At 48.1% G+C, this 27,351-nt stretch overlaps 1 protein-coding gene across 1 annotated transcript in view; it reads left to right on the top strand.

Annotated features, from left to right (window-relative positions):
• Window positions 1–16,309: 16,309 nt before the first annotated feature.
• Window positions 16,310–27,351, top strand: part of LOC311223672 (uncharacterized protein) — a gene marked incomplete at its 3' end in the record, with an annotated part of 42,173 nt that continues 31,131 nt past the window's right edge. The window contains exon 1 of the mRNA XM_084308444.1: window positions 16,310–16,416. Coding sequence (XP_084164570.1) covers window positions 16,341–16,416 — 76 coding nt within the window. The 5' untranslated portion in view covers window positions 16,310–16,340. The remainder of the gene's footprint in view (window positions 16,417–27,351) is intronic.

Raw genomic sequence — 27,351 nt, 5'->3', positions numbered from 1 at the left:
TTACAACCATATATCCCAGTCTAATGTGGAGATTGTAAAGCTGGTAGTGTTAAGATTGCTGCCAATCCATTTTGTAATGGGGCCGTATGAAGACAAAACACCTTCAGCTATCTATGTATTATGTACTAAATAATGTCTGCCATTATCATGAGGATAATGCAATGTTTATGTTTTGTTTGTTGTTGGTTTATCGATGAGAGACACCACTGTTTAAGATGCAGATTCGGCAAAAATATGTGAGACATCCTCCTATAAAGGACACAGTTGTAAAGTAATGAAAATGTTGCCCTTCGCTGAAACCGTTGTTGTGTTGTTGATGTTGTTTGTAAAGTTAGCGTTACTGAGGTGTAAACGTTGGACGGTAGAAAGATGGGGTTAAGTTGGTTGGGGGGAGGGGGGGTAGAGGCGGGTTGTGAGGTCGTAGGGTTGGTTTCACTGTCACAGACATGAGCCTGTTGCTTTTGACAACAAGTCACCCACAATAGCTCGCTAGTGGGAGAACTTTACGGTAGGACTGGGCAATATACCGATCTTTATCATTTATCGTTTTGCCTGTGTTATTGTATTTTGGGATTTTTTTTTATATTGTGAATTGTGATACACACTTTTGTTTAGATTAATGATAAAAAAAAGTAAATATTGAGTCAGTTGAAAATGTCATTTGAAAATTACAGCTTCAGTTTGATACTGTATCACACTTCCAATCACCATGCAGTCCAATATAATGAAAATCAACTGGATTATCTAACATGAGATTTTCCATACCTAAGCCGATATCCAATATCTCTATCTCTCTATGTATATCGATATCGGAGAGGGGGAAAAAAGTCCTTTTGAATATTGTGATGTATTTATTTTTTCCCCATATCGCCCAGCCCTACGTTAAGGAGTTTGCTTCAGTCTGTGGCGAGAGGGAAGCTAGTCGTTTTAAAGGGGTCTTTGAAGTCAGTCCAGTGGTCTACTCCAGTTTACACAACACCACCATGTATTCTGTCTCTCCACCCAAGGGCCCTGTATGTTTCTTATAGATGGAGTTGTGTCTGTGTTGTCCTCGGTTGAAGTCTTTACCATGGCTTTCTTTGTGTTCTCTGATCGCTGCTCCGCCTCCTCACCCCACCCCTCTCTCTCTCTCTCTTCTCTCTTCTCTCTTCTCTTTCTCCTCTCTTCTCTCTCTCTCGGTGCACATAGATGATCCCCAGAATGCTGTGTGTAGTCTTGCAGGATACCTCTTCATTAAGCGTAATATGTCATTGTTATTGAATAATGCTGATGTATTAATTGGGATACATTATATGTACACGTTATGTTGAAACATGGGTGCATATGCAGATGACAGATGTATGTGTATGTACAGTGTGTCAGACCCCTATCCACAACCATAGAGATCACTTCATCCCTCACACTGGATCCAAATGTGCCATTATCTTATGTATCACAAACTATATCATGTTCACTCATGCAAACACACACACACACACACATTTTTGTCACATCCACGTACACACACACAAATACACACAAATATACACATATTGTACAGGATCAAAAATGTGCCATGACTAAATAAAAACGCTTGACAATTTATTTTTTCTATGTTTTCAAAGGAGAGCCAAGCAGTGACATGTACAGAAAATGTTGGAATGATATGAAAATAAAAATCTTGCTGTGTGTAAATTATTCAACAATTAACTGTTTATATTAAAATTATGAATAAAATTATTGGAGAATATGTGTCTTCTTGTGCTCCTTGTGTTCCTGGGCATGGAACGGAATTACTAGCCATGGTTATTCTCAATGTGCATTTCAAATAATTACCATAGGTTATTTTGGCAGAGACGATGTTATAGGCTACTGTGGTTGTGGTGAAGTTCTATCATAGAATTACATCCCAAAGGTGCTGAGATGAGAATAACGGGTTACAACGCCACCTGTAGGCCTAGTTGTAGTACAGCCTGAATGAATGAAAACTTTATTTAACAGATTGCAGAATGTGTACAATACAGTACGGCTCAATACACACAATTGTTAAGGGGATGCAGACCAGAGAAAGACGTTTGTCTTGTTTACATGAGGGTCCCCCATTTTCAATTCATAGTGACATTTATGACATACACAACATACATGACATTTATGGCATAGGGACATACATGACATACAGGTATTTAGTACTGTTACATTTGTGACATACGATATGCGAATATACAGTACTGTTACCCATAGATCCTGACAGAGTATATACATATGATGGGGAGGGGACTGTACATTAGGAGGGTGGGTGGGTGGGAGAGAAATACATATGGTGGGGAGAGAATATATATATACGGTGGGGAGGAGACTGTACATTAGGAGGGAGTGAGTCGGTGGGAGAGAAATATACATACGGTGGGGAGAGAATATATACATGCGGTGGGGAGGAGACTGTATTAGGAGGGGGTGGGGGGGTTAAATAACAAAACAAGAAAGAAAAAGCTATAGTGAATTTATAGTACAGTACAGGGGGAAATAGAATACAGCAGGGCCTCTGAGTAACATTTTAAATGGATGATGCCGGCAGATCATTTAGTGGCACCAATATTTTAGTCTGGACATTGATTTATACAATAATAAACCATTTGCCAGGTGTCATATGTTTTGTGCCTAGAAGTTGTTGTACAGTATGTCATGGGTTAAAGTAGGAGATGTGTTAAAGGTGTTTTAAGTGGTATTTTCTTATTCAAATAATTGTTAAATGGCTCTACATTTCAACAGTCATCACTGTTATAGAGTGTCTGGTCAGTAACATGGGTCTGCTCTGCCGTAAACACAAAATAAATTTTCTAGTATCCCCCCAACTTTATCCAATCAGGAGAGAGAACCCTAGATCTTTTTTTTGTTTAACTTATTTCAAGAAATCTTGCCAAGCCAGATTTGCTACTACACTGGTAGATTATTTTACTTGTTTCAATGATATGTTTGCTTAGAACTAGTTTTTATTTCTTATTTTTGTCAGACTATTTTTGCAGTGTGGAGTTCTCTCTCCTGATTGGATAGAGTGTGAACAGGATACCAGCACATTTATTTTCTTTTTACTAAAGAGCGGAGGGACTGGTGATAGATTTATATCTAATATCTTCTAAAATCTTCTATCTAAAACTAGCTCTTCTATCTAAAACTCCTCTGGTCCCTAATATGGGTCCTGGGACCAGGTTACAAATAGATCTGACCACTGAGAGCTTGTAGACCCTTCCATTCCCTAAAAAATACATAGGAACTACAGTTTAGATTTGTCACATCGATTTGCCCAATAGATTGCTCCATAATATATCATAGTTAATTAATATCTTACATAGAACCAGAGAAGCATGCAATATATTTGTTTTATTCTCCCTAATTAAAAGGTTACAGTCTGCCTGGTCAGACTTCCAGACCAGGCAGTTTAAGAATAGACCGACTGGCCTGCAGGTTGGTCACACTGGCTGACTTGGCACTAAGCAGAGAGCCAGGACATATGTTGTCATCTAAATCCAATCCCTATGTTATTATCTAAATAGATTATCCAATCCCTATTAAATGAACACTTAGACCTGATAGATAGAATCAATCTCAAACTCTGCTACTCTATATTACAATAACCTTTATTACAAGAACCCTCTAGTACAAAATCATCCCTTTTCTGCCATTATATTTAATGTCTGATTCAGCAGAAAGCCACTAAAGTGCTAGACCAGCCGGCACTTCCTCGAATATCACAAGGGTGAACCATGCCTTTAACACTTTCTCCGCCAATAACGTCATAGAACGGGTTTCAAGTTCATGCGAATTCTGCCAGATCACGGCGTACGACGTTATTCTGATCATATTTTCGCCATGGTATTCATATTTCACTCACGGATCCTTGTCTGATGCTGTCTGAGCCGGCACAACTCTGCAACGCTTCAATACTGCCACCTGGTGGCTGATCGGCGAGTTGCCAAACCGGATATGCCCGTTGGAGCTCGGTCCGTCCCCTAAATCCATCCGGCCACTCGTTTATCATCCCAGGACTCTAGCCACACTGTAGATATGGATCGCTGCCATAACTCAATAATCCACATGATTTGGGCTGTTATTATCATACAAACCGGAAATGGATCGCCTCGATCCCCATCACATAACTGGGATCTGTTTGCTTCAGTATCATCGCCCAACGCTAAGAGGAAGCTGCCGTGAGTTTCAGCGTTTTTGTTTATTATTATCCATACAAACTGCTCTGATCTATATATCACCCATACTACATGAAGCATTTAACGACGATCACAGAATTATAAACGACCCCCCCCCGTTCACCCGCGCATGATCAGTCATAACGTTTAGGACCATGTACAGTTGACATTTTTAATATAGCGTCGATCGGTATCAAACGGCATTTGATCATCTAATATATGCATTTATGCCTATATCTCACGTTCTAGGAATTACTGCAGAAAACAATAAAAACATATTTATACTCTAGAGACGGTATTTTCGTATGAATGTGTGAATGAAAAAGTAAAACGTTCCTACATCCTGAACGATAGATAATCGATGTTGAATGGGCCATAGTAATGTCAATTTAGCAATACAATTTAAAAAGTTATAGCCCTGCAAAGAAGGTAAACATCTCCATAGACTTACAGTGCTGGCAGTGATCAAACATTGATGGATATAAGCGTGGCAGTTAATGTGTTAATGATCAGACCTGTCACACCATCTGTTACCAAACCTCTATCTGGTAGGACGAACTGCTAATATATACCAGGAGACTTGTTCACTCATTCTGATATCCTGCTTCTCGGCGTAGAGCTTGCTATTATCATTGAGTCCAGATCGATCTGTTTGTACTTTTTCATGCAACCTTCAGAACCCAGTAAACGACCATATTTTCTTGCTAGCAAAGCAACTTCTGTCTTCGTGTCCACTTCTTTGATCCGAGTCTCTGCCATTAAAGAACCCAGATCCTGATTTCTGACCCTTTCGCTGGCAGACCCATGTTACTGTTACAATCACGGCCAAAGCCTCTCTCTCTCCCCCTGCTTCCACGCCCTTATATGGGCAGCTTCCTGTCGCTGTTTCCACATGCTGTCAGCCAAGTCTGTATTTCCCTCATCTGCACACCTGAGACTCGTCAGGTCATCACCAGCTCCGCTGCCACTCACTGTCCGAATGTTGCTACACCTACCTATAGGTACGAGGACGTAACCTACCTTGCTGCTCTGTCTGTTTCCCTGCCTTGATCTAACCCCTGTCTCCCTGTGCCCAGGATCATCTGCCACCGGCCTACGCTGTCTCATGAGACACCACCCGCCAGAACATTCCTGTGCTCCTGCTCGCACCTGTTGAACATTCCTGTATTTACCAAATCAAATCAAATCAAATTTATTTATAGGGCCCGACAACACACGTTAATGTCCCCATGGGCCGTACAGATCTTCTTTAAACAAGTCAAGAAGAGAACATAACAATAAGTCAAGAACAGAACAAGAACACCATAAGGTCCAAACATTTTTAGATGAATGCAAATAAATGAAAGAATGCAAGCACTCCCAGACATACCCCACACGAAGGTAAGGAAAAACTCACTAAAACCTAACAATAGGGAAAAAAAGCTCCACAGGCAGTGTGGAGGAGAGAAACCTTAGAAGGGCCATTCAAGGGGGGATCTCCCTTCTTAGATGTTGGTGATAGTAGTGTTGCAGACCGACAGTTGGTAAGCATGCACTCATGTGTGTAGTGGAACACAGATGAGTGCATGCAATAGCAACTGTACATTTTGAAAAATTAAAGATAGAGCTAATAGCGATAGCAACTGAACATTTTGAAAGATTAAAGATAGAGCTGATAGCGAATCTATTTGAGGCACAGGGGCGGCGCAAAGAGGGTCACGTCCTCCCCGTCTTAGTCAAGGGACATTTAACACTCCGGTCGTTGCTCAGGGACAGCCGGAGACAGGGAGATAGGGAGCGGCGCAGAGAGGGTCGCGAACTCCTCGACATCATCGCGGGACATCCGGCACTCCGGTCACCACTACGAGACCTCCGGAGACAGGGGGGCACGCAGAGGGGGTCGCAACCTCCCGGCCTTCGTCACGGGACGTCCAACACTCCGGTCAACACTCCAGGACAGCAAGTCATAGGGAGACAGGGAGACGGGACAGGCGTTAGACAGCTCATGAGATTGTAGTAGGCGGACATAGCAATAGATACAAGTGGTAGGCATATATGTGAATGGAGTAGATATGTGAAGTAGGCGTATTATGTGAATAGAATAGAAGTACTTAACCCAGCAATGAAACCGCGTTGACTGTTAATCTGTTAACAGTCTGTTAATACTGTTGATCAGTTGACAGGACCACGGACAGACGGCGGTGAATAACTGATCCAAGGCCTCGGAGGTGCATGTAGAGCAGTCACTACAATCTTGGCCAAGACCCCGAGGCATCCATCACCTTAGTCAGCGCCAGGAGACGGGCACTCAGAGAGAAGGGGGAGGGGGGGGGGGAAGAGGGGGGGGGGGAAGAGTTAGAGAGTTCCCATGTGTGTGGTGCTGCAAAGGAGCAGACATGTAGTACCCTGTAGTGCCATGTAGTACCATGTAGTGCCATGTAGTACCCTATAGTACCCTGTAGTGCCATGTAGTACCCTGTAGTACCCTGTAGTACCCTGTAGTGTCATGTAGTACCCTGTAGTGCCCTGTGGTACCCTGTAGTGCCACGTAGTGCCACGTAGAGCCATGTAGTACCCTGTAGTGCCATGTAGTACCATGTAGTACCATGTAGTACCATGTAGTACCCTGTACCCTAACTAAACTACCCTGTAGTAAACTACCCAGTGGTACCATGTAGTACCCTGTACCATAACTAAACTACACAGATTAATCTAAAGGTCAGTCCCCGACCAGGTGAGATCAGGGTAGGTTGAAGGAGAGAGAGAAAAGATGAGTCTTAAGCAGGGATTTAAAAGCTTCGACAGAGCAGGCGCCCCTGATGACGGCAGGTAATTTGTTCCACAGGTAGGGAGCGCGGTAGACAAAGGCTCTGTGGCCGGCGGATTTCTTTTTAACCCTAGGGGTCGATAGAAGCCCCGCATTTTGTGAGCGCAGAGCACGAGCGGGCGAGTATCGGGAGATGAGATCGGATAGATAGAGCGGTGCAAGCCCATTTAAAATTTTGTAGGTGAGGAGTAGCACTTTAAAGTCAGAACGGGCTTGGATAGGAAGCCAGTGTAGGGCGGACAAAACTGGTGTGATGTGATCAAATTTTCTAGTTCTAGTTAGTATCCGTGCAGCCGCATTTTGCACGAGTTGAAGATTTTTGATGCTTGAATTAGGTAGGCCTGAAAAAAGTGCATTACAGTAGTCCAGACGTGATGAGACAAAAGCATGAATCAGGGTTTCAGCATCAGCCAGAGTTAAAATGGGGCGTATTTTTGCAATATTACGAAGATGGAAGAATGCAATTTTGGTGAAATTTTTTATATGTGCATTAAATGAGAGGGAGGAATCAAAAATGACTCCGAGGTTTTTTATGGTGGAGCTCTGGGATACAAGACAGGTATCAAAGTTGAGGGAGATGTCCTGAAACAGGCCTCTGTGGTTTGGGGGGCCAACAATTAACATCTCAGTTTTATCTGCATTAAGGAGTAGAAAGTTTTGCGACATCCATTTTTTGACGGCGAGCAAGCAGGCCTCAAGGTTTTGTAGTTGGGAGGAATCATTTGGCTTTTCCCAAACCAGAAACCGTGGGTGGACAACTCCATCCGAGTGGCCCTGAATGCTCGTACCGCTGCTTACAACAAGGTAGCAGCCTATATGCTACGCAAAGAGGTTCGGGCTGCTAAACGGCGATATGCGCACAAGATGGAGACACAGATGGCACAGAACGACACGAGAGGCTTATGGCGGGGAGTACGAACGATAACTGATTATAAAGTCACCCCCTGCGGGGAGGGGGGGTTCATCCACAGGGGGGGGGACACACTCTCTCATTGACGGAACACAGCGTGAGATTAGCGTTCATGGGTGTAAATACTCGGAAAGCTGCAGGCCCAGATGGGATAACAGGACGAATACTTAAGTCATGTGCAAATCAGCTGGCCCCAGTATTTACATCCATATTCATCCTAATTTAGTTAGGATGTCTATCCTTTTGGCCTCTGTCTCTGTCTCGGCCGGTCCCGTGGAACAGCTTCTTTGTCGCCTTCTGTCTGGCCTGCAGTGCTGAACCTTCTGAGTGGCTCCTCCTGCCCCCACGGGGCGTGCGGCCCTGGGCTGTTGTCTCGTATCTCACCCTGTGTCCATGTGCTTGCAGTGGTTCTATCTTTTGCTCTATTTCACAATTTTCTTGTATACTGTGGATCTGCCGTCGCCATGTGTGCATGTGCTCACTGCATGTATCTGTTGCTCCATCTCCACCCACTACAAACATGGGAACTCTCTAACCCCTGTCCCAACCCCCCCCCCCCCCCATCTCTCGGAGTGCTTGTCTCGTAGTGCTGACCAAGGTGGCCATGGATCAGCTTCTTACCGTCTTCTGTCCGTGGTCTGTCAACATGGTTTGTGGTCTGTCAACGTGGTGTCATTGCTGGGTTAAGTACTTCTATTCTATTCACATAATTGTTATGTTGGAAGAATCAGACAACACGTAGTTTCAGCATGTCGGTGTTTACTGAACTGAAGACACATGCATTGTAACGTAAGTCAGAACATCAACGTCTACGTCACGTACGGCCATATGCCGTAACGTGAAACTCAACAGAATAACACGACACTGTCGCAATAGTTAGAACACTAGTTAAAGTGCTGGCACTCGCTAGAGTACCAGACGTAACATTTCCCCCCCCCTTCACTCAACCTAGAAGTGGTACTCAGTCTCAAAATCATTCAGGTGTGCAGGCCTGTTGCGCGCTCGGAGTGGGCGGGGCCCGGGCACTCCAACAGCCAACAGCGGAGGTCCCGCAGCCTCAGGCTGAGCCGCGGGTGCTGGGGCTGCAACATCATCAAATTGTCTGTCCTGCAGAGCTATAGCCGCGGGTGCTGGGGCTGCAACATCATTGAATCGTCTGTCCTGCAGAGCTATAGCCGCGGGCACACCCTGTCCTTGGGCAGCGGGAGCCTGCACCCTGCGCAGTCGGCCAGCATGCCAACGCGTGCCATCAGCCAGCCTGAATGAGGCCAGGCCAAGCTGCTGTCTGACCTGGACCGGGTCAGACCAGAATGACCGGAGCTTGTTGTCCCGGTGGGGTCGCCGAATCCTGACCCAGTCTGAGACGGCGATGGTAGGTGGTCTCGCATGTCGGGTCCTGTCGAAACGGTCCTTCATCCGGCGCTGGCGTGTGTTGACTGTGGCTTGAAGCGGGTGGGCTGGAGCCTGAGCCGGAGTAGGGCGCAGCCTGTCCAGGGGCAGCTGAAACTCGCGCCCTAGCATGAGGGAGGCTGGGGAGACGCCTGTGGTGGCGTGTTGAGTAGCCCTGTAGTGCAGGAGCGTCTGTTGGAGACCGTTGATGAATGTACACCCTTGTGCCAGGTGGGCCCTGATGCCATTCTTCAGGGATTGGTTCAGCCGTTCCACCCCCCCGTTCGCAGCCGGGTTGTAGAATGACGTGCGGATTTGATGTATCCCCTTACCCCCCAGGTAGGAGGCCAGTTCGTGGGAGATCATTTGGGGCCATTGTCTGTCTGATCCTCTTGGGCAGGCCCCAGCGTGTGAAAAGGGACTCGAGAATCTCAATCAGCACCCCGGCTGTGACCGAGCCCACGGGCGCCACCTCGGGCCACTTGGAGTGGAGGTCGTAGACCACAACGAGGAAACGCTGGTGATGCGGTACCCCGTGCAGTTCACCACAGACGTCGAGCTGCAGGTGCTCCCAGGGTTGGGACGGCCAGTCCAATGGCTGCATGGGTGGGGGCGGGGCTGGGGCCCTGGTCTTCCCGCTCAGAAGACAGGCAGTACAGTCCTTGACCAGGATCTCGATTTCCCTGTCGATGCCTGGCCATCACACCAAGTCACGACACCGCTGTTTGAGCCTGACTATGCCCAAGTGGCCCTCGTGCGCCATAGCAAGGACACGCGCCCGAAGGACACTCGGGACCACAGTACAGAGCCCACGAGCGACGCAGGAGTCGTTCCAGCATGACAACTCGTCCCGGGGTCTGCTATAGGGAAGCAGTTCGTCAGGTGTCCTTGCCGGCCAACCCTGCCTGATGTAGGTTGAGAGCGCAGAGAGGACAGGGTCAGCAGACAAGGCATCCTGGAGCTCCTGCAGCGACACTGTCTCTTGGAGGGGAGTGTGGAGGAGCTGGACCAGGTCATGCTCAGCCTGATCCCGATCGGGAGTCGAGGGCGGGGCTGTGGGGGGACTGGGGATGGCGCGTGACAGTAGGTCAGCTACTACGTTGTCCCGGCCCGGCGTGAACTGCAAACCGAAGTTGTACTGCTGCAGGCGGTCAGCCCAGCGGTGGAGGCGGAGCGGTTTGTGACCAGTGCCTGACGTGGTGAGGAGGGTAGTGAGAGCCTGGTGGTCCGTCCTAAGCGTGAATGAGCGGCCGTAGAGGTACATATGCCAGCGCTCACATGCCCAGATGCAGGCCAGGGCCTCTCGCTCCCCCACTGAGTACCTCTGTTCTGTGGGGCTAAGGGCCCGTGAAGCGAAAGCGACCGGCCTCTCCACACCCCCGTGCAGCTGTGACAGTACCGCGCCAACGGCTGCGGCAGAGGCATCAAACACGACGAGGGTGGTGCTGTCTAGGTCGAAAAACAGCAGGACTGGTGATGAGGTGAGCTGGGACTTGAGGAGGCGCACAGCATTCGAGCAGGCAGGCATCCAGAGCCAGGGCTCGTCCTGCTTCAACAGCTTCCGCAGCGGTGCAGTTGTGTCGGAGTAGTGTGGCAGGAAGCGGAGGTAGTACGCCATCATGCCCAGGAAAGAGGCCACCTGGGCCGCTGAGGTGGGCTCTGGGACACTGTGTATGGCCTCTGTGTTTGACTGGAGCGGGTACATGCCGTCAGCCGAGAGGCGGAACCCAACAAAGTCAATGGTCGTGGTGGCAAAGACACACTTCTCGCCGTTGAGTGTGAGGTGGTGCTTCGCCATCGCACTTAAGACACTGTGGAGGCTCGCGTCGTGACTCTCGGCGTTGGCCCCCGTGCACCACGATGTCATCGAGGTAGATGGCCACCCCGGGGATCCCGGCGAAGACGGAGGCCATGATCTTTTGGAAGCAGCTGGGGGCGGAGCTTAAGCCAAAAGCCATGCGTTTGTAACGGAAGACCCCCCTGTGGGTGATGAACGCGGTGAGGTTGCGGCTCTCTGGGTGTAGTGGCACCTGGAGGTACCCCTGACGAAGGTCCAGCTTAGAGAACACCTTGGACCCGTGGAACTGGGCGGTGAGCTCCTCTGTGGTTGGCAGGGGGTATTTATCAGGGACGATGGCCTTGTTTACCGCTCTCATGTCCACGCAGAGTCGCAGCTCCCCTGACTTCTTCTTTGCTACCACCAAGTTGACGATCCAGGGTGATGCGTTCACCTGTTCGATGATGTCGTCGTCCAGCATCTTCTGTAACTCGGTGGCGATGCCCTCACGGAGAGCCAGGGGGGAGCGGCGAAGGGGCTGGATGACCGGAGTCACTTTTTGGTCTAGCAGGGGCTGGTGAGCGAAGACCTGGAGGCAGCCCACGCCGTTGAACAGTGCCGGCCACTGTTGCTGCCAGGAGACAGCGGTGACGGTGTGGATCTCTGAGCCTGTGGTGTCCAGCAGAGAGAAACCGAGGCCACTGAAGAGGTCGAGGCCGAGGAGGTTGGTCCCTCGGCGTGCAATGTTGAAATTGAAGGCAGGCAGTGTCTTTTCTCCGTACCTCACCGGCAGCTGGAGGGAGCCAACGATGTCAATCATGGAGTCGGCGTAGCCTCGCAGGGTGGTGGTGGGCGGGCCCAGTGGTTTGTGGGAGAAGAATTGAGAGTATGTCGCCCAATTCAATAGAGACACTGTGGCTCCAGTGTCGAGGAGGAGGGGCAGTGTGATGTCACCAATCACCAATGGCACTCGTCCTGAGCTGACATTATGGATGATAGTGGTCGGTGGCTTGGAAGCGCTAGCTGGGGCTGACCTGCAGACCTTGTGGAAGTGGTTTAGCCTCCCGCAGTTGGAGCAGGCTTTGCCACGGGCAGGGCAGGTCTGGGCTCTGGAGTTGTGTGAAAGGGAGCCACAATTCCTGCACGGCTGGCGTGAGCGGTCACGTGACTGGGAGGCTAACAGTATATTGTCCCCGCCGTCGTCTGCACTCACATTGAGGAGGGACACCCTTGAGCTGAGCGTGCTCGCAGCCTCTACTGGCACGTGTGTGTTGGCGCTGGGGGAGGTAGACAAACTAGCTGCACAGTTCATAGCAGATTCCACCTGCACTGCTAGTCTAATAGCTACTGCTAATGTCAGCTCGTCATTTTCCAACAGTAGTCTTTCCCTGATTTTATCACTGTCAGTGTTCAATATGAGTTGGTCTCTCACCATTTCATCCTGTAATGCCCCGAATTTGCATGAGCTAGCCAAGCCCTGTAGGTCCGCGACGTACTGCGTTATTGACTCGCCAGTACGTTGATGCCTCCGTCGGAACACAACTTGACGGAGGAGCACAGTCTGTGGAGTGGCGAAATGTCCCTTTAGGAGCACCACCACTGACGTATATGTGTCACTGTCTAATGTGCCGAGTGTTTCACACACACGCTGTCCCTCCACGCCTAAACAGTGCTGTAGTAATGCACTCCTGTCTCCCTGTCTCCGGCTGTCTCGTAGTGATGACCGGAGTGCTGGACGTCCCGCGACACAGTCAACCATCAGATCCTCCTCGCGGCCCTCGCAGGAATGGGAGTGGCTGGATCTGCGCTGACATGGCTGACATCATACCTCAACGACCGCTCCTACCAAGTGTCATGGAGAGGGACTCTGTCGGCCACCCGCCCCCTCCGGACGGGTGTCCCCCAGGGCTCGGTCCTAGGACCCCTTCTCTTCTCCCTCTACACTAAATCACTGGGTAACATTATCACGTCTCATGGCTTCTCATATCATTGTTATGCCGATGATACTCAACTCTTCCTCTCCTTCCCTCCCTCAGATATCCACGTCTCTGAGCAGATCTCGGCCTGTCTGTCCGACATCTCCGCCTGGATGACGACCAACCACCTCAAACTGAACCTAAGCAAAACAGAATTGCTCCACCTGCCGGCCAAATCCTCCCCCCTGACCGACCTCTCCATCACAGTCGAGAATGCAGCTGTGACCGCGTCCCCGACCGCCAAGAACCTTGGTGTTGTCCTCGACGACCAGTTGAACTTCTCTGCTCACATCGCAGCGACAACCAGAACCTGCAGATTCCTCCTGAGCAACGTCAGAAGGATACGCCCCTTCCTGACAAAAGAAGCCACCCAACTCCTCGTCCAATCAACAGTCATCTCCCGCCTCGACTACTGCAACGCACTGCTAGCTGGCCTCCCGGCCACTGCCACCAAGCCTCTTCAACTCATTCAAAACGCAGCGGCCCGCCTGATCTCAAACCTACCGAAGTCGGCCCATGTCACCCCACTTCTTAGGGACCTGCACTGGCTCCCCATTGCTGCACGTATCCGCTTCAAGGCCCTCGACCTAGTATACCGTGCGGCAAAGGGAACCGCTCCCGCCTACCTCCGGTCAATGGTCTCTAACTACACACCCTCAAGACCCCTACGCTCTGCATCTTCTGGCTGCCTCAGACCTACTCCTATCCAAGCTCCCGGAGGGTCATCAAAGAGAAGCCGCCTATTCTCAGTCCTTGCCCCACAATGGTGGAATGAACTACCCATCCCAGTTAGGACAGCCGAATCCCGTCCAATCTTTCGCCGTCGACTAAAGACTCACTTCTTCAACCATTATCTGAAATGATTATTAAAAAAAACCTAACCCTGACTAACCTTACTGTCATGCACTTGTCCTAATAAACTAACCTACACTGTAACACACAACACTTGATGAACATTGTTACTCATCTGATAGAGTTGTACCCTTCTTGCTGTCTTGTCGTACAGAACTTTAAGTCGCTTTGGATAAAAGCGTCAGCTAAATGACTAAATGTAAAATGTAAATGTAAATAATGTCCGGCCCATGGGGACATGGACATTAACGTGTGTTGTCGGGCCTTACAAATACATTTTATTTGATTTGTGTTCAACACTCCTTGTAGATCTTGAACTGAAAAACTGTCTTGTGTAACTGAAAAACCACTATAAAGACGGTGAGTTCCTCTTAACCCACTTCCCAATATTATGCAGAGGAGTGTACAGTATGCTGCAAGCAACCACCACTGTGAGATAGATAGGCCTACTGCTACTGTAGAGGCATACCAGTCAGATAAACACTGACTCAATGAAAGCGTTACCTCTGTGCACTGCTCACCGTATCTGGAGATTAATTTAGTGCTTAGTAATACAGAGTAATACATAGATAAAAAAGAAGTTTTAGACAAGTGGCACCAGTTTACTATAGTGGTTGAAGAGTTAGAGAAAATAAGAAAAAGAGGAAGCTGTGTTTAGATCGTGTGGTTGGCTTTGTGCTGCCAGTACAGAGTACTGTAACGTCACGTTAATCAGAGAGAGAGAGAGAGATCGCACTCATTGAGAGCCTCTGAGAACTCTGATATTTTGTCCTTCACTTATTGTTCCTGTGCATTTGATTGGACTGTACTATCTGTTATTTGAGATTGAATGTAAGTAGGATTATTTTTTATTTATTTATTTTTGTTATGTGCTGTATGTACCTTTACCTTACCATGTCTCATCACATATTTCATACTGAGCTCAACGTAATGGCATCCACACATACACGTTGTTATGTTATAGGATTGCTATGTTATTCTTGTAACGTGTTTATGAACTTTGGGCTTTCTCAGACAAAATTATATATTTATAATATAAAAACATATACATAGTATAAAACAGATTTTTCTTATACCAGTGGGAAAGATAGAGACTTACTTTACTTGATGTGCAGTGAGCTGAACAGTTTTGCACACATTAATTTATTATTGAGAGTTTGAATATGGCCACCAGTGATGTCATCGGGAACATTGAATCCTTGTGTTAATTACAGCTCCATAAATGATGTAGATGAAAAAATAGCAATACCTTGACTTCTTATCATCTCATTGAGCTGTAATTACACAACGATTCAATGTCCTCGATGACATCACTGGTGGCCATATTCAAACAAATTTACTCTCAATAATATATTAATGTGTGCAAAACTGCTTAGAGTATTTGGATGTGTGAGATTATGTGTAAAATAAATCTGCATTTATTCAGTTAAACTAGTATTTCATAATACTTCTCTCTCTCTGTGCTTAACCTTCAACTCAGATGGTTCTACTTCCTGAGGATTCTTTTTATGAATATTCTTAAAGCAGACCTGGTTATCATCTCCCTTGCGTGGCAAAGAAGAGGAAATCCGTTAATATTGTTTTGAATACAGCTCAACACTGTTCAGTCCAGACAGTCCCTCTTAAACCGACTTGTACTGTACACTTATCCTTTTTCCTTTTTTGCATTCTCCTCCCTTGCTCTCTTTCCTGCCTTCTCTCTCTCCCTCTCTCTCTCTCCCATACCACTTAGCCCCTTTCTTCCCCTCTGTTGTATCATTTCATCTCCACCTCCTTCTTGAAATCCTTTTCTTTACACAATTTATTCTCCCAACTGTCACAACCGGTCACCCTCTCAACCTCTACATCAGCATTATGCCACACATTCTCCACTGCTCTCCTTCCTCTCTCTCTCTCTCTCTCTCTCTCTCTCTCTCTCTCTCTCTCTCTCTCTCTCTCTCTCTCTCTCTCTCTCTCTCTCTCTCTCTCTCTCTCTCTCTCTCTCTCTCTCTCTCTCTCTCTCTCTCTCTCTTGCTACACACACACACACACACACACACACACACACACACACACACACACACACACATGTGCACATCCGTGCACGACACACACACACACATACAGCTCTCACACACACACACACACACACACACACACACACACATGTGCACATCCGTGCACGACACACACACGCACACACACATACAGCTCTCACACACACACACACACACACACACACACACACACACACACACACACACACACACACACACACACACACACACACACACACACACACACACACACACACATACCTTTTCTATTGACTCCCCTCCCTCCCTCCCTCCATCCCTTCCTCCTTCCCTCCATCCCTCCCTCCCTCCCTCCCTCCTTCCTTTGCTTACTGTCTGAGCTCCAGTGTGAGAGTGCCCTAGCTCTCAGCTGGCCTCCCCGCTGCTCTGCTCCCATGGCGGACTCTCCTCTCAACAACTCTTGGCCCTCCTTCTCTAAGCTCTGGAGGAAGAGATGGTCCTTCAACAGAGGTAGGGTGCTGCAGTAGACTAGTAGTAGACCGCGCGCTGACCTCTCCTTACCTCCTCTTAACTCTTCTTTCACTCCATGTTCACGAACAGCTGTTGCTTGGTATATAATAATTCAGTAGGTCTTCTTGAGGTGAATACGCTTGGATTTAGCTTGATGTTGAGGTTTTGAGAAACATTTGTTGATGGCAGTTTGTCAGTCATTTCTAATTCTCTTCCTTGCATGCTTTATATGAGCTTTTTTAAGACATGTTAGAAGAAGTTCCACAATAGTCCACAAAGTCAGTTTGGGAAAAGAAAGAAAAGTAATTTGAGATAGTTCTCATTCCTCTTTCACAGCTCTTTCATTGCTACTATTATGTGTTTTCATCAGTGGAATATGATACATTGAACACATAGGTTATGTAGGACGCTTCCATTTAACTTTAGCCATTGTGTGTGTGTGTGTGTGCGTGTGTGTGCGCGCGCGCGCGCGTGTGTGTGTGTGTGTGTGTGTGTGTGTGTGTGTGTGTGTGTGTGGAGCACTCAGTGCTTTGAAACACTAGCAGTCTACTGAATATCGGATCAAAGAGGTTCTGTGAGATGACAGTTGTTTTGATGTGTGATCTGACCTCGTATCTAACAGCGTCTGTGATCTGACCTCGTATCTAACAGCGTCTGTGATCTGACCTCGTATCTAACAGCGTCTGTGATCTGACCTCGTATCTAACAGCGTCTGTGATCTGACCTCGTATCTAACAGAGTCTGTGATCTGACCTCGTATCTAACAGCGTCTGTGATCTGACCTCGTATCTAACAGCGTCTGTGATCTGACCTCGTATCTAACAGCATCTGTGATCTGACCTCGTATCTAACAGCGTCTGTGATCTGACCTCGTATCTAACAGTGTCTGTGATCTGACCTCGTATCTAACAGCGTCTGTGATCTGACCTCGTATCTAACAGCGTCTGTGATTTGACCTCGTATCTAACAGCGTCTGTGATCTGACCTCGTATCTAACAGCGTCTGTGATCTGACCTCGTATCTAACAGTGTCTGTGATCTGACCTCGTATCTAACAGTGTCTGTATTCTGCTCTTACCTCCACAAAATAACACCTGCCATACAAAGATGAGGACACACAGACACACACACATGTGCAGGTCATAAAACAAACACTGGGCGGTCACTGTGCCCTTAATCCAAACAATTTGTCCCAGAAGGTAGTGAATACTAGATTTACTGTATATGATATGGCTCACAAGTGTGACTTTATCTTCTCATCTGCAACCATGTGTGGTCGGCTACATATGGCATCCATGTGTGTATGTTTCAATTCCACACTTAACCGTGTGGAGCAATATTGTGCTGCTGACACTCAGGAAGATAACTACAGAAACACCTGTCTGCTCGTGCAAATCTGCAGCTTGTAAGTAATCCTAAAATCTGAGGCCCACGTTAGATTGCAGTGCTACAGTGCGGCTTACAGGAAAATACATGCACATCTAATTCCGCTTTGTTTAACCCTTTTACTACCACACTACAGAAGGTTAACCTTTCACTACCACACTACAGATGGTAGTGAAAGGGTTAACCTTCTGTGGTGTGGTTGTGAAATGGTTAACCATTTGTTGTGTGGCAGTGAAAGGGTTAACCTTCGATATTGTCGCATTGAAAGGGTTAACCGTGTGGCAGTGAAAGGGTTAAAAGAGTTGAGTGTTTAAAAGTTCAAACTACATTCACCACAAAGCCCATTGGCTCACAGTTATAAAGGTGTGTGAACTAAGATTTTGATTGTTTGAAATGAGGAGCGTGTATAGACTCAACCACACACACACACAGTTTCAAGGACTAAGCGCGTAACTTAGTGGTTGACTCTACAAGGACCGTGTCAAAGGGGACCAGCTCAACCACTAAATTATGTAAGGCTACTTATTCCACGGTCCTCACTTCACATAATCCAAATCTTAGTTGGCGCACCTTTAAAATGCTGAAATGTGGAACATCAGTGAGGAATTAAGGAGGAATCCTGCCGATTTCTAACCTTAATCTTATCGTTCTGTTTCTGAGGAGGACATCTGATAGTTGCTTATGAAATTTACCAATGTGTTGTGTGTGTCTCGAGAGCTTGGCCACAACGGCCCCCATAAGAAACTGCACTGGATTATGTCACCCAACTCGACGAAAGTGAAAAACTAAATGTGGCCGAGCTCTTGGCACACACAGACCACACTGATTCGTTTTTTGTCCGATTATCACATGTCCTCCTGACAACAGAATGGTAGGCTTCAGGTAAAGAAAATCTGCTATATGCCCCTTTAACCATTTCACCACCACACTACAGAAGGCTAACCTTCTGTAGCGTAGTAGTGACAGGGTTAATCTTCTGTAGTGTGGTAGTGAAAGCGTTAACCCTTTGTAGTGTGGTAGTGAAAGGGTTCAATAAGATAAGCCATATGCCAACATAATGTACAGAAAATAAATGTTCAGCCGTTCGATAATTCCGACAATCCTCCAGGCTAATTCTAGATGCCGTCATTGTATAGTGTCGTGTGTAGTGTTTTCAGTAGTCTGCTGTTTACAGTAATGCCATGATATCATATCAATGTACAGCCATCTTGTCAGCAGCATTTCATGAACATAAGAAGTTGTAGAATTACACCACAATCCTGCTCTCATGAAAAGGCTACATTAAGTCAATTTACAAACTTGACTCACTGCCTTTAGTAATCTAAACGGATTATGTTACTGTAGAGTGAAGCAGGACCCCTTTTCCCAGAGGTATAGGAGATAGACTCACAGTGCTATGGGAAAATAATTGATAGCGAGGAAGCCAAAACCGTTATGGAGAAACTGGGAGGCCACACACACACACACATGTGCACATCCGTGCACGACACACACACGCACACACACACACACGCGCGCGCGCACACACACACACACACACACACACACACACACACACACACACACACACACACACACACACACACACACACACACACACACACACACACACACACACACACACACACACTTATGTTTCATCCCTATGTGATGCATCAGGAGATAGGCGAGAGGGCAACCATAAAAGGCTACAGCAGCACTACAAGTACAAGAGAGCACCGCGCAGCTGCAGTGTCTGTACCGAGCGCCTCAGTTTACACTTTAACACGAGAGGGATTTGGACACAAACAACCTCTCACTCCGACCTGGGACATAGTCATTCGCTTGGCCTGAGCGAGTGATTTAGTTGTGTGTAGAGAATAGATTTGTGTCCATCTGTGTCTATGTTTATGGAAGAGGATCCCTGCAGCCAGGGCTGGGGAATGGGGGAGATGTTGTTGCGCTCACAGCGGGGCCTGTTTGGAGGGGGGTTCTGGCTTCTGCTTTTCATCTCACTCTGTACAACACCAGCACGACCTGAGCTGTCTCACTGCTGGCACAGAGTAACATCACAGACTGACAGACCCCTCCCCCAGGCCGAGTCAGTGTTAGTATGTACTGTGTGATTGTGCCATAGTGACTGAAACCCTTACACTGAACATGCACCTTTCAGACCGGTGCCTCTTAAAGGACCATAGCAGTTTAATTTGAACTTCTCACCATTAACGGAGATTGCCCTTATCGTTGACTCATTATACTTTGGTTCTGCCCTCCAAGCTATCAATCACAACAGATTGTTGACACGAATTAGACGCTTCGAAAAAAAAATTCCTTACAACAAGTGCTGCTCATGTGAGCTTGAAGAGGGCTTTTAATGATACAGTGAGTTATATAGCGTACTTGCATCGCGTCCCGCTCTTAAGCCATACCGAGATATACCTCATCTCATGTACCTACTGTACACCATCAACGAAAAAACAAATACACCCACCACCTGCCAGGCCCGCCCCTATAGTGGCGTACTATAAAGTACTAGGCGTGGTCACCACTCACTCTTCCTCTTTTTCGTTTCCATCATAGCGGTCGCAAGTCGCCCTATGTAACTAGTGCTATGAAAAGATTAGAGAAATTGCGTAATGTTGAATGCTTACCGGAGGTTTGCTTACCCCTGGAATCTTCGGGGCATGGTTCAGCGACACGTCGGGCCTATTCTGATGTTTCCTCGTCTTGTGGCAGCAGATCGAGGAGCAGCGTGCAAGGTTTGGCTATCGAGCCGGCTTGTACACAGGTAGGCCCTGTGTCATCAGGCATTGATGTTGGTGTTAGTAATGCTGTGGAGTGTGTGTCGGCGCCAGGGGCGGCATGGCTTGGTGAACGTTCCACTGAAGTGGACGGTTTCCGGGCGATCCTGGAGCATGCTGCTAACACTAATGCTACTGCTAATGCTAATGCTAATGCTAATGCTAATGCTGAAATGGGTCATTGTTCTAATATTCCCCGCCGTGGGACGTTGCCGCTTTTCCCTCCTCTTGCCCGGTTCATTAATGAAGGTCAGTCGGTAGCTAATAGGGGTTTTGCTGAGTCCTATTTACCTTTTTTACGGGTAAAAGGGCTGACAACAGGGTGCAGGCCGGGTGTACCGTGGCTAAGTAGCCAGGTAGCTTTGATCCTGTGCCCCGGCGGGGATGAACGATGTCCCACCCGGCCGATGCTTGAGAGCGAATCGGCTCGGAGGGTGGCAGTATGGACGGATGAGTGGTATACTGCTGCAGGATGGTTTTTAGCGGCGGCCAGTGTTATGGCTCAGCTGTCTATTTTCCTATCCACATTGGCGTCGGGTATGGGTGAGCCTGGTGTTACGGCTGCCACTATTTACAGTGGTCAGCAGGGGGACTCGAGGCCTCTTCGGTTGAATGCTCAGCAAGGGTTACCCCGGCCTCGCCTTCGCCAGGCGGGGTGTCACGCTGATGCCTCCCACTCCCGTGAGAGCGGCAGTGGTCTGCAAAGAAGAGGCGAGCGTGATTTGGGTGATAGCAATATCACTGCAGGGCTACGGCGTGTAGGAGCCCATGGGGTCCTCACGCCTTGCATTTCTAGCTGTAGAACAGCTCCTCAGCATGTGCTAGAGGGGTGTTCAGGGGGGGGGTGTGTGTCAACCAGTTTGATGGCAGCTTCTCCCGTATCAAACCGGCCCTTTCTGTCGGGGTCCCCCCTTGGGTGCGTCGCACAGCGGGAGGGACCGGGCCAACTATCTACTGTTCCTTGCGGCCCAGCGTCAGTTGACGGCGGGTGCGCTGTGGGATTATTTTCACATATGGCGACAAGAATGCCGTTTGGAGGGGTGGAAAGAGAGAACGTTGAGGGAGGGGCTTGTTTTGCAGTTCGCACAACCCCACCCTCCGTTCTCAGGTTTGGTGCCGACCCTATTGTCAGGGTCAGCAGCAGTGACAGCTCTGGCCGACGAGATCCAATCTCTGTTGGCGAAGCAAGCCATAGTCGTGGTCCCGAGAGAGGACGCGATGTCAGGCGTCTACTCCCGTTATTTTCTGGTGCCCAAAAAAACGGGAGGGGTCAGACCTATACTGGATCTGTCCGCGTTCAATCGTCTGATTGTAGCGAGACCATTCAGAATGTTGACCGTCAAACTCCTGCTGCTTGCTGTCAGAAGGGGAGACTGGTTCACCTCCATAGACCTGAAGGATGCGTATTTTCACATCCCGATTTACCCTCCTCACAGGAAGTTCCTGCGGTTCCTGTTTCAGGGCGTAGCGTACGAGTACCAGAGGTTGCCGTTCTGCTATTCTCTGGCTCCCCGCACATTCACCAAGTGCGTAGCGACTGCGCTGGAGCCTCTACGTCGTCGGGGAATACGGGTTCTACTGTATTCTATCTCGACGACATTCTACTCCTCAGCCGATCGGAGGAGGTTGCCAGGTCTCATACCAGGCTGGTGGTGGAATTCCTCGCCAGGCTGGGTTTTGCTGTGAACTGGAAGAAGAGTACGCCTCTTCCCAGTCAACAGGTGGAGTACTTGGGCTTGACGTTGAGGTCAAGGCCCATGATTGTAACCCTCTCGGAGCAACGGAGGGTGTCTATCCTACACACGCTCGGGGGTTTCCGTCTGGGAGGGACGGTCACGGCGCTGCAAGTGATGCGCCTGCTCGGTATGATGGCATCTGCTCACACGGTGGTTCCTCTTGGCCTCCTCTTCATGAGGAGGATACAGAGGTGGTTTTTCAGTATGGGAATAGATCCGGTGAGGGACAAATGGAAACGGTTGACGGTTCCTTTGTCGATATGGGGAGATCTCGCCCATTGGAGGAGGCTGGGTATCCTCACCATTGGGATCCCCATGGGCAGCAGGCGCTCACACGTCACGGTCTTCACCGACGCTTCTCTCACGGGTTGGGGAGGGACATGTCGGACCAACGCAGTGGGGGGCAGCTGGACGAAGGTCCATGCTGGCCCGTCTACCCTGCACATCAATGTGTTGGAATTGAAGGCGGTCCTCCTGGTCCTCAAACGGTTCGACCACCTGGTGGTAGGCGAGCATGTTCTGGTCAGAACGGACAGTATGACGGCAGCGGCGTATATCAACAGGCAGGGTGGGACTCGATCCATCCGCCTGCACCGGGCGGCGGTCGAACTCTGGCTATGGGCGTCTCGTAAGCTGCGCAGTCTGAGGGCGCTCCACATTCCTGGTGCGGAGAATGTGGGCGCAGATGTGATGTCTCGGGGCGGTCCTCGTCACGACGAGTGGGAGCTGCGCCATGATATAGTCAGACAGATCTGGGATCGCTTCGGGGAGGCTTTGGTAGATCTGTTTGCGAGCCGATGCTCTCACAAGTGCCCCTTGTGGTTCTCGGTCAGTCGGGCAGATCATCCCCCCTTGGGGGTGGATGCCTTCTCGATCTTTCCATGGCCGCCCGGCCTTCTTTACGCCTTTCCTCCTCTACAGCTGTTGAGTCAGCTGTTGGAGCGGATACGGAGAGAGCGCAGGACGGTGATCCTGGTCGCGCCGGACCGGGGCACGGCAGTGTGGTTCCCGGTCTTGATCCAGCTACTGGTCGCTCCACCATGGGTTATTCCTTGGTCGGCGACGGCCCTCTCTCAAGCACACGGGTCGCTGTTTCAGTACCCGGTGTTTGGCCAACGTCTGCTGGTGTGGCTGGTGAGAGGGTAAGTCTGGAGAGGATGGACCCTTCTGTGGTTGATACCATCCGAAATGCGCATGCTCCTTCCACTGTCGCGCTTTACGCGGGAAGATGGCGTATGTTCCAAGAGTGGTGTAAGGCGGTTCTGGAGTCTGTGGCCTCTCCTGCTTCCCGTCCTTTGGTGGGGTAGCAGGTGTGTGTGGGTATGGGCCACAGTGTGTTGGGTCACACGTGGTTCCGCCTGTGCTGTGTGTTCAAGGGGTTTTAGTTCCCTCTTGTTCGCACTCGGGTGGAGTTGACTGCGCCCCCTCTTCATTAGGAAGGATGGGGTGACGGGACTCTCCTTTCCCCTTGATGTGGGCTTACGGGTCCTCAGGGGGTGCATCTGTCGGGCCTCGCGTCCGCTCTACCCCATATCTCGGTATGGCTTAAGAGCGGGACGCGATGCAAGTACGCTATATAACGATAGTTATATGAGTACTGGCTAAGCGTCCCGCTCTTAGCGTGCCCTGAGTTCCCTTGGGGAATCTTTTCCTGGAAACGTTTTTTCCAAGGAAGAGTGAGTGGTGACCACGCCTAGTACTTTATAGTACGCCACTATAGGGGCGGGCCTGGCAGGTGGTGGGTGTATTTGTTTTTTCGTTGATGGTGTACAGTAGGTACATGAGATGAGGTATATCTCGGTATGGCTTAAGAGCGGGACGCTTAGCCAGTACTCATATAACTAGGTTATATACATAACCTGTCGTTTTAGCTACACATTTTCAGGTACATTCTGTGACATTTATTAAATATGGACAAATCGTAAACAAACACAATATCTAAAAAACAAAGCAATTGTGGGAAAGGTGTGTAGGCCTATTATGTAAACTATGTGGCCAATGTTGACAATGGACAGTGACATGTAGTAACACTGGTATGGTTCTTTAACAGACACTTACCAACATTTTGTCTGGGACAACCAAAGAAGTGGACAAAGCTTTGGTCATTTTGAATGTTCATGAATCTTCAATCAAAAGTATTTTTCTTTATGATGACTGTAACAAATGTATGATGAATGTAAAATGTAACGAATGTAAAAACTAGGGAAGTCAGAACCCTTTTCACAGTGAACTGCTACAGCATGTCTATAAATCTAGCTCTATCTACTGTATATCATAGGCCTATACCATAGCAGAAGCCAGTAGTGCCTTAAGGCGAGACAGTACCCCCAAAATCGTTTTTTTGCTTTTTTTTCCCGACGATGTTGAGATTTTGTTATATTGATGGATGACTATGTCTTATTTCAAACTAGTGGCAATAAAATATTGAAAATAGACAATTCGTTGTTTATTTTACTTAATTTTGTCTGATTGTGTTTATAGATCACAATTACAATACAGAACTTTGAGGGAGTTTTCTCAAAAACGAGTTTTTATGCATTTTACTTACACACAAAGACACGGAACTCCATTTCCCTAGTACATACACACACCAAACTTTCCACATTTCTTCCCATCCATATCCTGCTTCTAATTACAGAAGGGTTTGTTGATAGTAGTACATTTTATACCAAGGCGGAAATCGATTTTCGTATGACAGTAGACAGTATTTCCTGATGTATGGGCTGATAAGAGGACATAGCCACAATCCCTTCTGGAAAAAGTTTGGTTTTGAATGTATCAACTAAATGAAACCAAGTTTTTTTAATCTGGCATTATCGGGCGGCTAGGTGGTGTAGTGGGCAAGGCGCTCGCCATCAACGCTGGAGACGCTGGGTTCGAATCCAGCTCTCGGCGTTGCTATCAGCTTGGCTGGTCGTTCATACTAACACAATTGGCAGTGTTAGGGGTGGGAAAGCTGATGGGTGGGTCCTGGGCGTTATGGACAGCGACCCCTACAGTTCGGTCGGGGCGCCTGCACAGCGAGGGTAGGATCTGGAGGGAGGTAGTGCGGCCTCCCACACGTTACACTCTCCCGGTGAGAATCTGTGTTGCCAGGCTGGCTGCCGGCTGGCTGCACATGTGTCGGAGGAAAGCATGTGACAGTCTCCGGCCTCCCGGACCAACAGTAGGGGGGAGTGCGCAACAACCAGGAAGGGGGTTGGGAATTGGCATAACGACTAACAGTGGGATGGGAGAAAAATCGGAAAAAGGAGGGGGGAAAAAGATAATAAACATGTATCTGGCATTATCCATGTTGGTGATTTGTGTCTTGGTGATATAAGCAAATGTGTGCATATGTAACGGATATGTGCCGCGATAGTGTGACTACGGCACATAGAAGTGTGTAAAACTCACTCCCCAGAGGCAGATAAACCGAGCGCTTAGAGGGGAATTCCCTTCTTGGCGCAGCGGTTTGCTATACTGGCCCCGGAGCAGACGCTCGGGGTTCGACTCCCACTCGAGGCATGGTCGAAGTTTCGTGACGGGTACTAGGACGTACCCGTTATACTGGTGCCGTGACCCGGATGCCTTGGGTGGTGTGAGTTTAGGGGGGGTGAATGTAACGGATATGTGCCGCGATAGTGTGACTACGGCACATAGAAGTGTGTAAAACTCACTCCCCAGAGGCAGATAAACCGAGCGCTTAGAGGGGAATTCCCTTCTTGGCGCAGCGGTTTGCTATACTGGCCCCGGAGCAGACGCTCGGGGTTCGACTCCCACTCGAGGCATGGTCGAAGTTTCGTGACGGGTACTAGGACGTACCCGTTATACATATTTAATGAGGAAGTGCCTTATTTGCATATATAAACATAAAATTCAGAAAACTTGCAATATATTTTTTATATTTTTTCTCAACCAGACACTTTCCCATTGAAGGACGATGGTGGAAACGTTTTCCCCTGCAATGTGACTGAAGTTTTTGAAGAACAATAACCAAGATCAAATAAAAAAAAGTCAAAGTATCCCTTTAAGCTTCTCGGGTTGGTGAACAGCCCTGAAGAATAAGCTTCAGCTGATTCAGCTGACATCCAGACTAACACTGGATCACAGAGCAGTTACCAGTGGTGACGGCGGTTTGCGGCATCATGTGAATGGATGACTGTAAATGCAATGGAAATGAAAAAGGAGCTTTCAGGGAGAGGCTGGGGTGGGGGCCGTGACTGCAGCGTTCTTCTATTACACACAAAATCACAGAACGCACATGTGAAAGCATACATACCCGCCCGCACACAGGAATACAAACACACACACTGTCTCTTGATGACCACACAGGCACAAATACAGCTGTGTTCCTTTTGTTCCTATGGCACATAATCCATTTCTTTGACCTTCCCAACATCTATTTAGTGCGGTGGCTTAGCACCAGATTTGAGAAGGATGTGGACACGCCGGACAAAAGCACCAAATTTTCCCCACGTGTTCCTCATCATCATAGCTTTCATTTTGGGGTAGGGGCCACGTCATCATGATGGATTTCAAGATGGCCGCCATGTAAAATCAAGGTTCTGCCCATTAATAAATATCTTGGTCCATAGCGGGCTCAATATTTGAGCGAACACAAAGGTATTGGTATCCCTGTAAACTAGAGAAGCTAAGCTTTCTATTGGTATCATTTTCCTTAAGCCCAACTGTTGGGAAGGGGGTTTTAATAGGCAATGATTCAAAATTATGTAAAATTTTCGCCTAGAAAAAACTGCCATGCTCATCTTCCAAAAGGTCCCTTGGATATTCACATGAATATATCAGAGTGCACATTGGTTTTATAGGTACCCACAAGCCTCTTCTTTCCAGACATACCCACTTTGTCCAACTTGCATGCTATTTGGGGCAATAATCAAGCAGGTTTGTGCATGTGGTACAAATGTGTCGAACATTCTAACAACTGCCAAAAATGTGAATGTTGGGTTAGGGTTTGTTGTTAGAATGTTGAACATAGAAGATCAATTTTGGTGTCAAACTATACATTTTCTGGGTCAATAAATGTGTTAATGC

The sequence above is a fragment of the Notolepis coatsorum genome (genome assembly GCF_963971535.1).
Source record: "Notolepis coatsorum genome assembly, chromosome: 2".
In the NCBI taxonomy this organism is placed as follows: domain Eukaryota; kingdom Metazoa; phylum Chordata; class Actinopteri; order Aulopiformes; family Paralepididae; genus Notolepis; species Notolepis coatsorum.
This window is presented reverse-complemented; position numbering and strand designations above follow the sequence as displayed.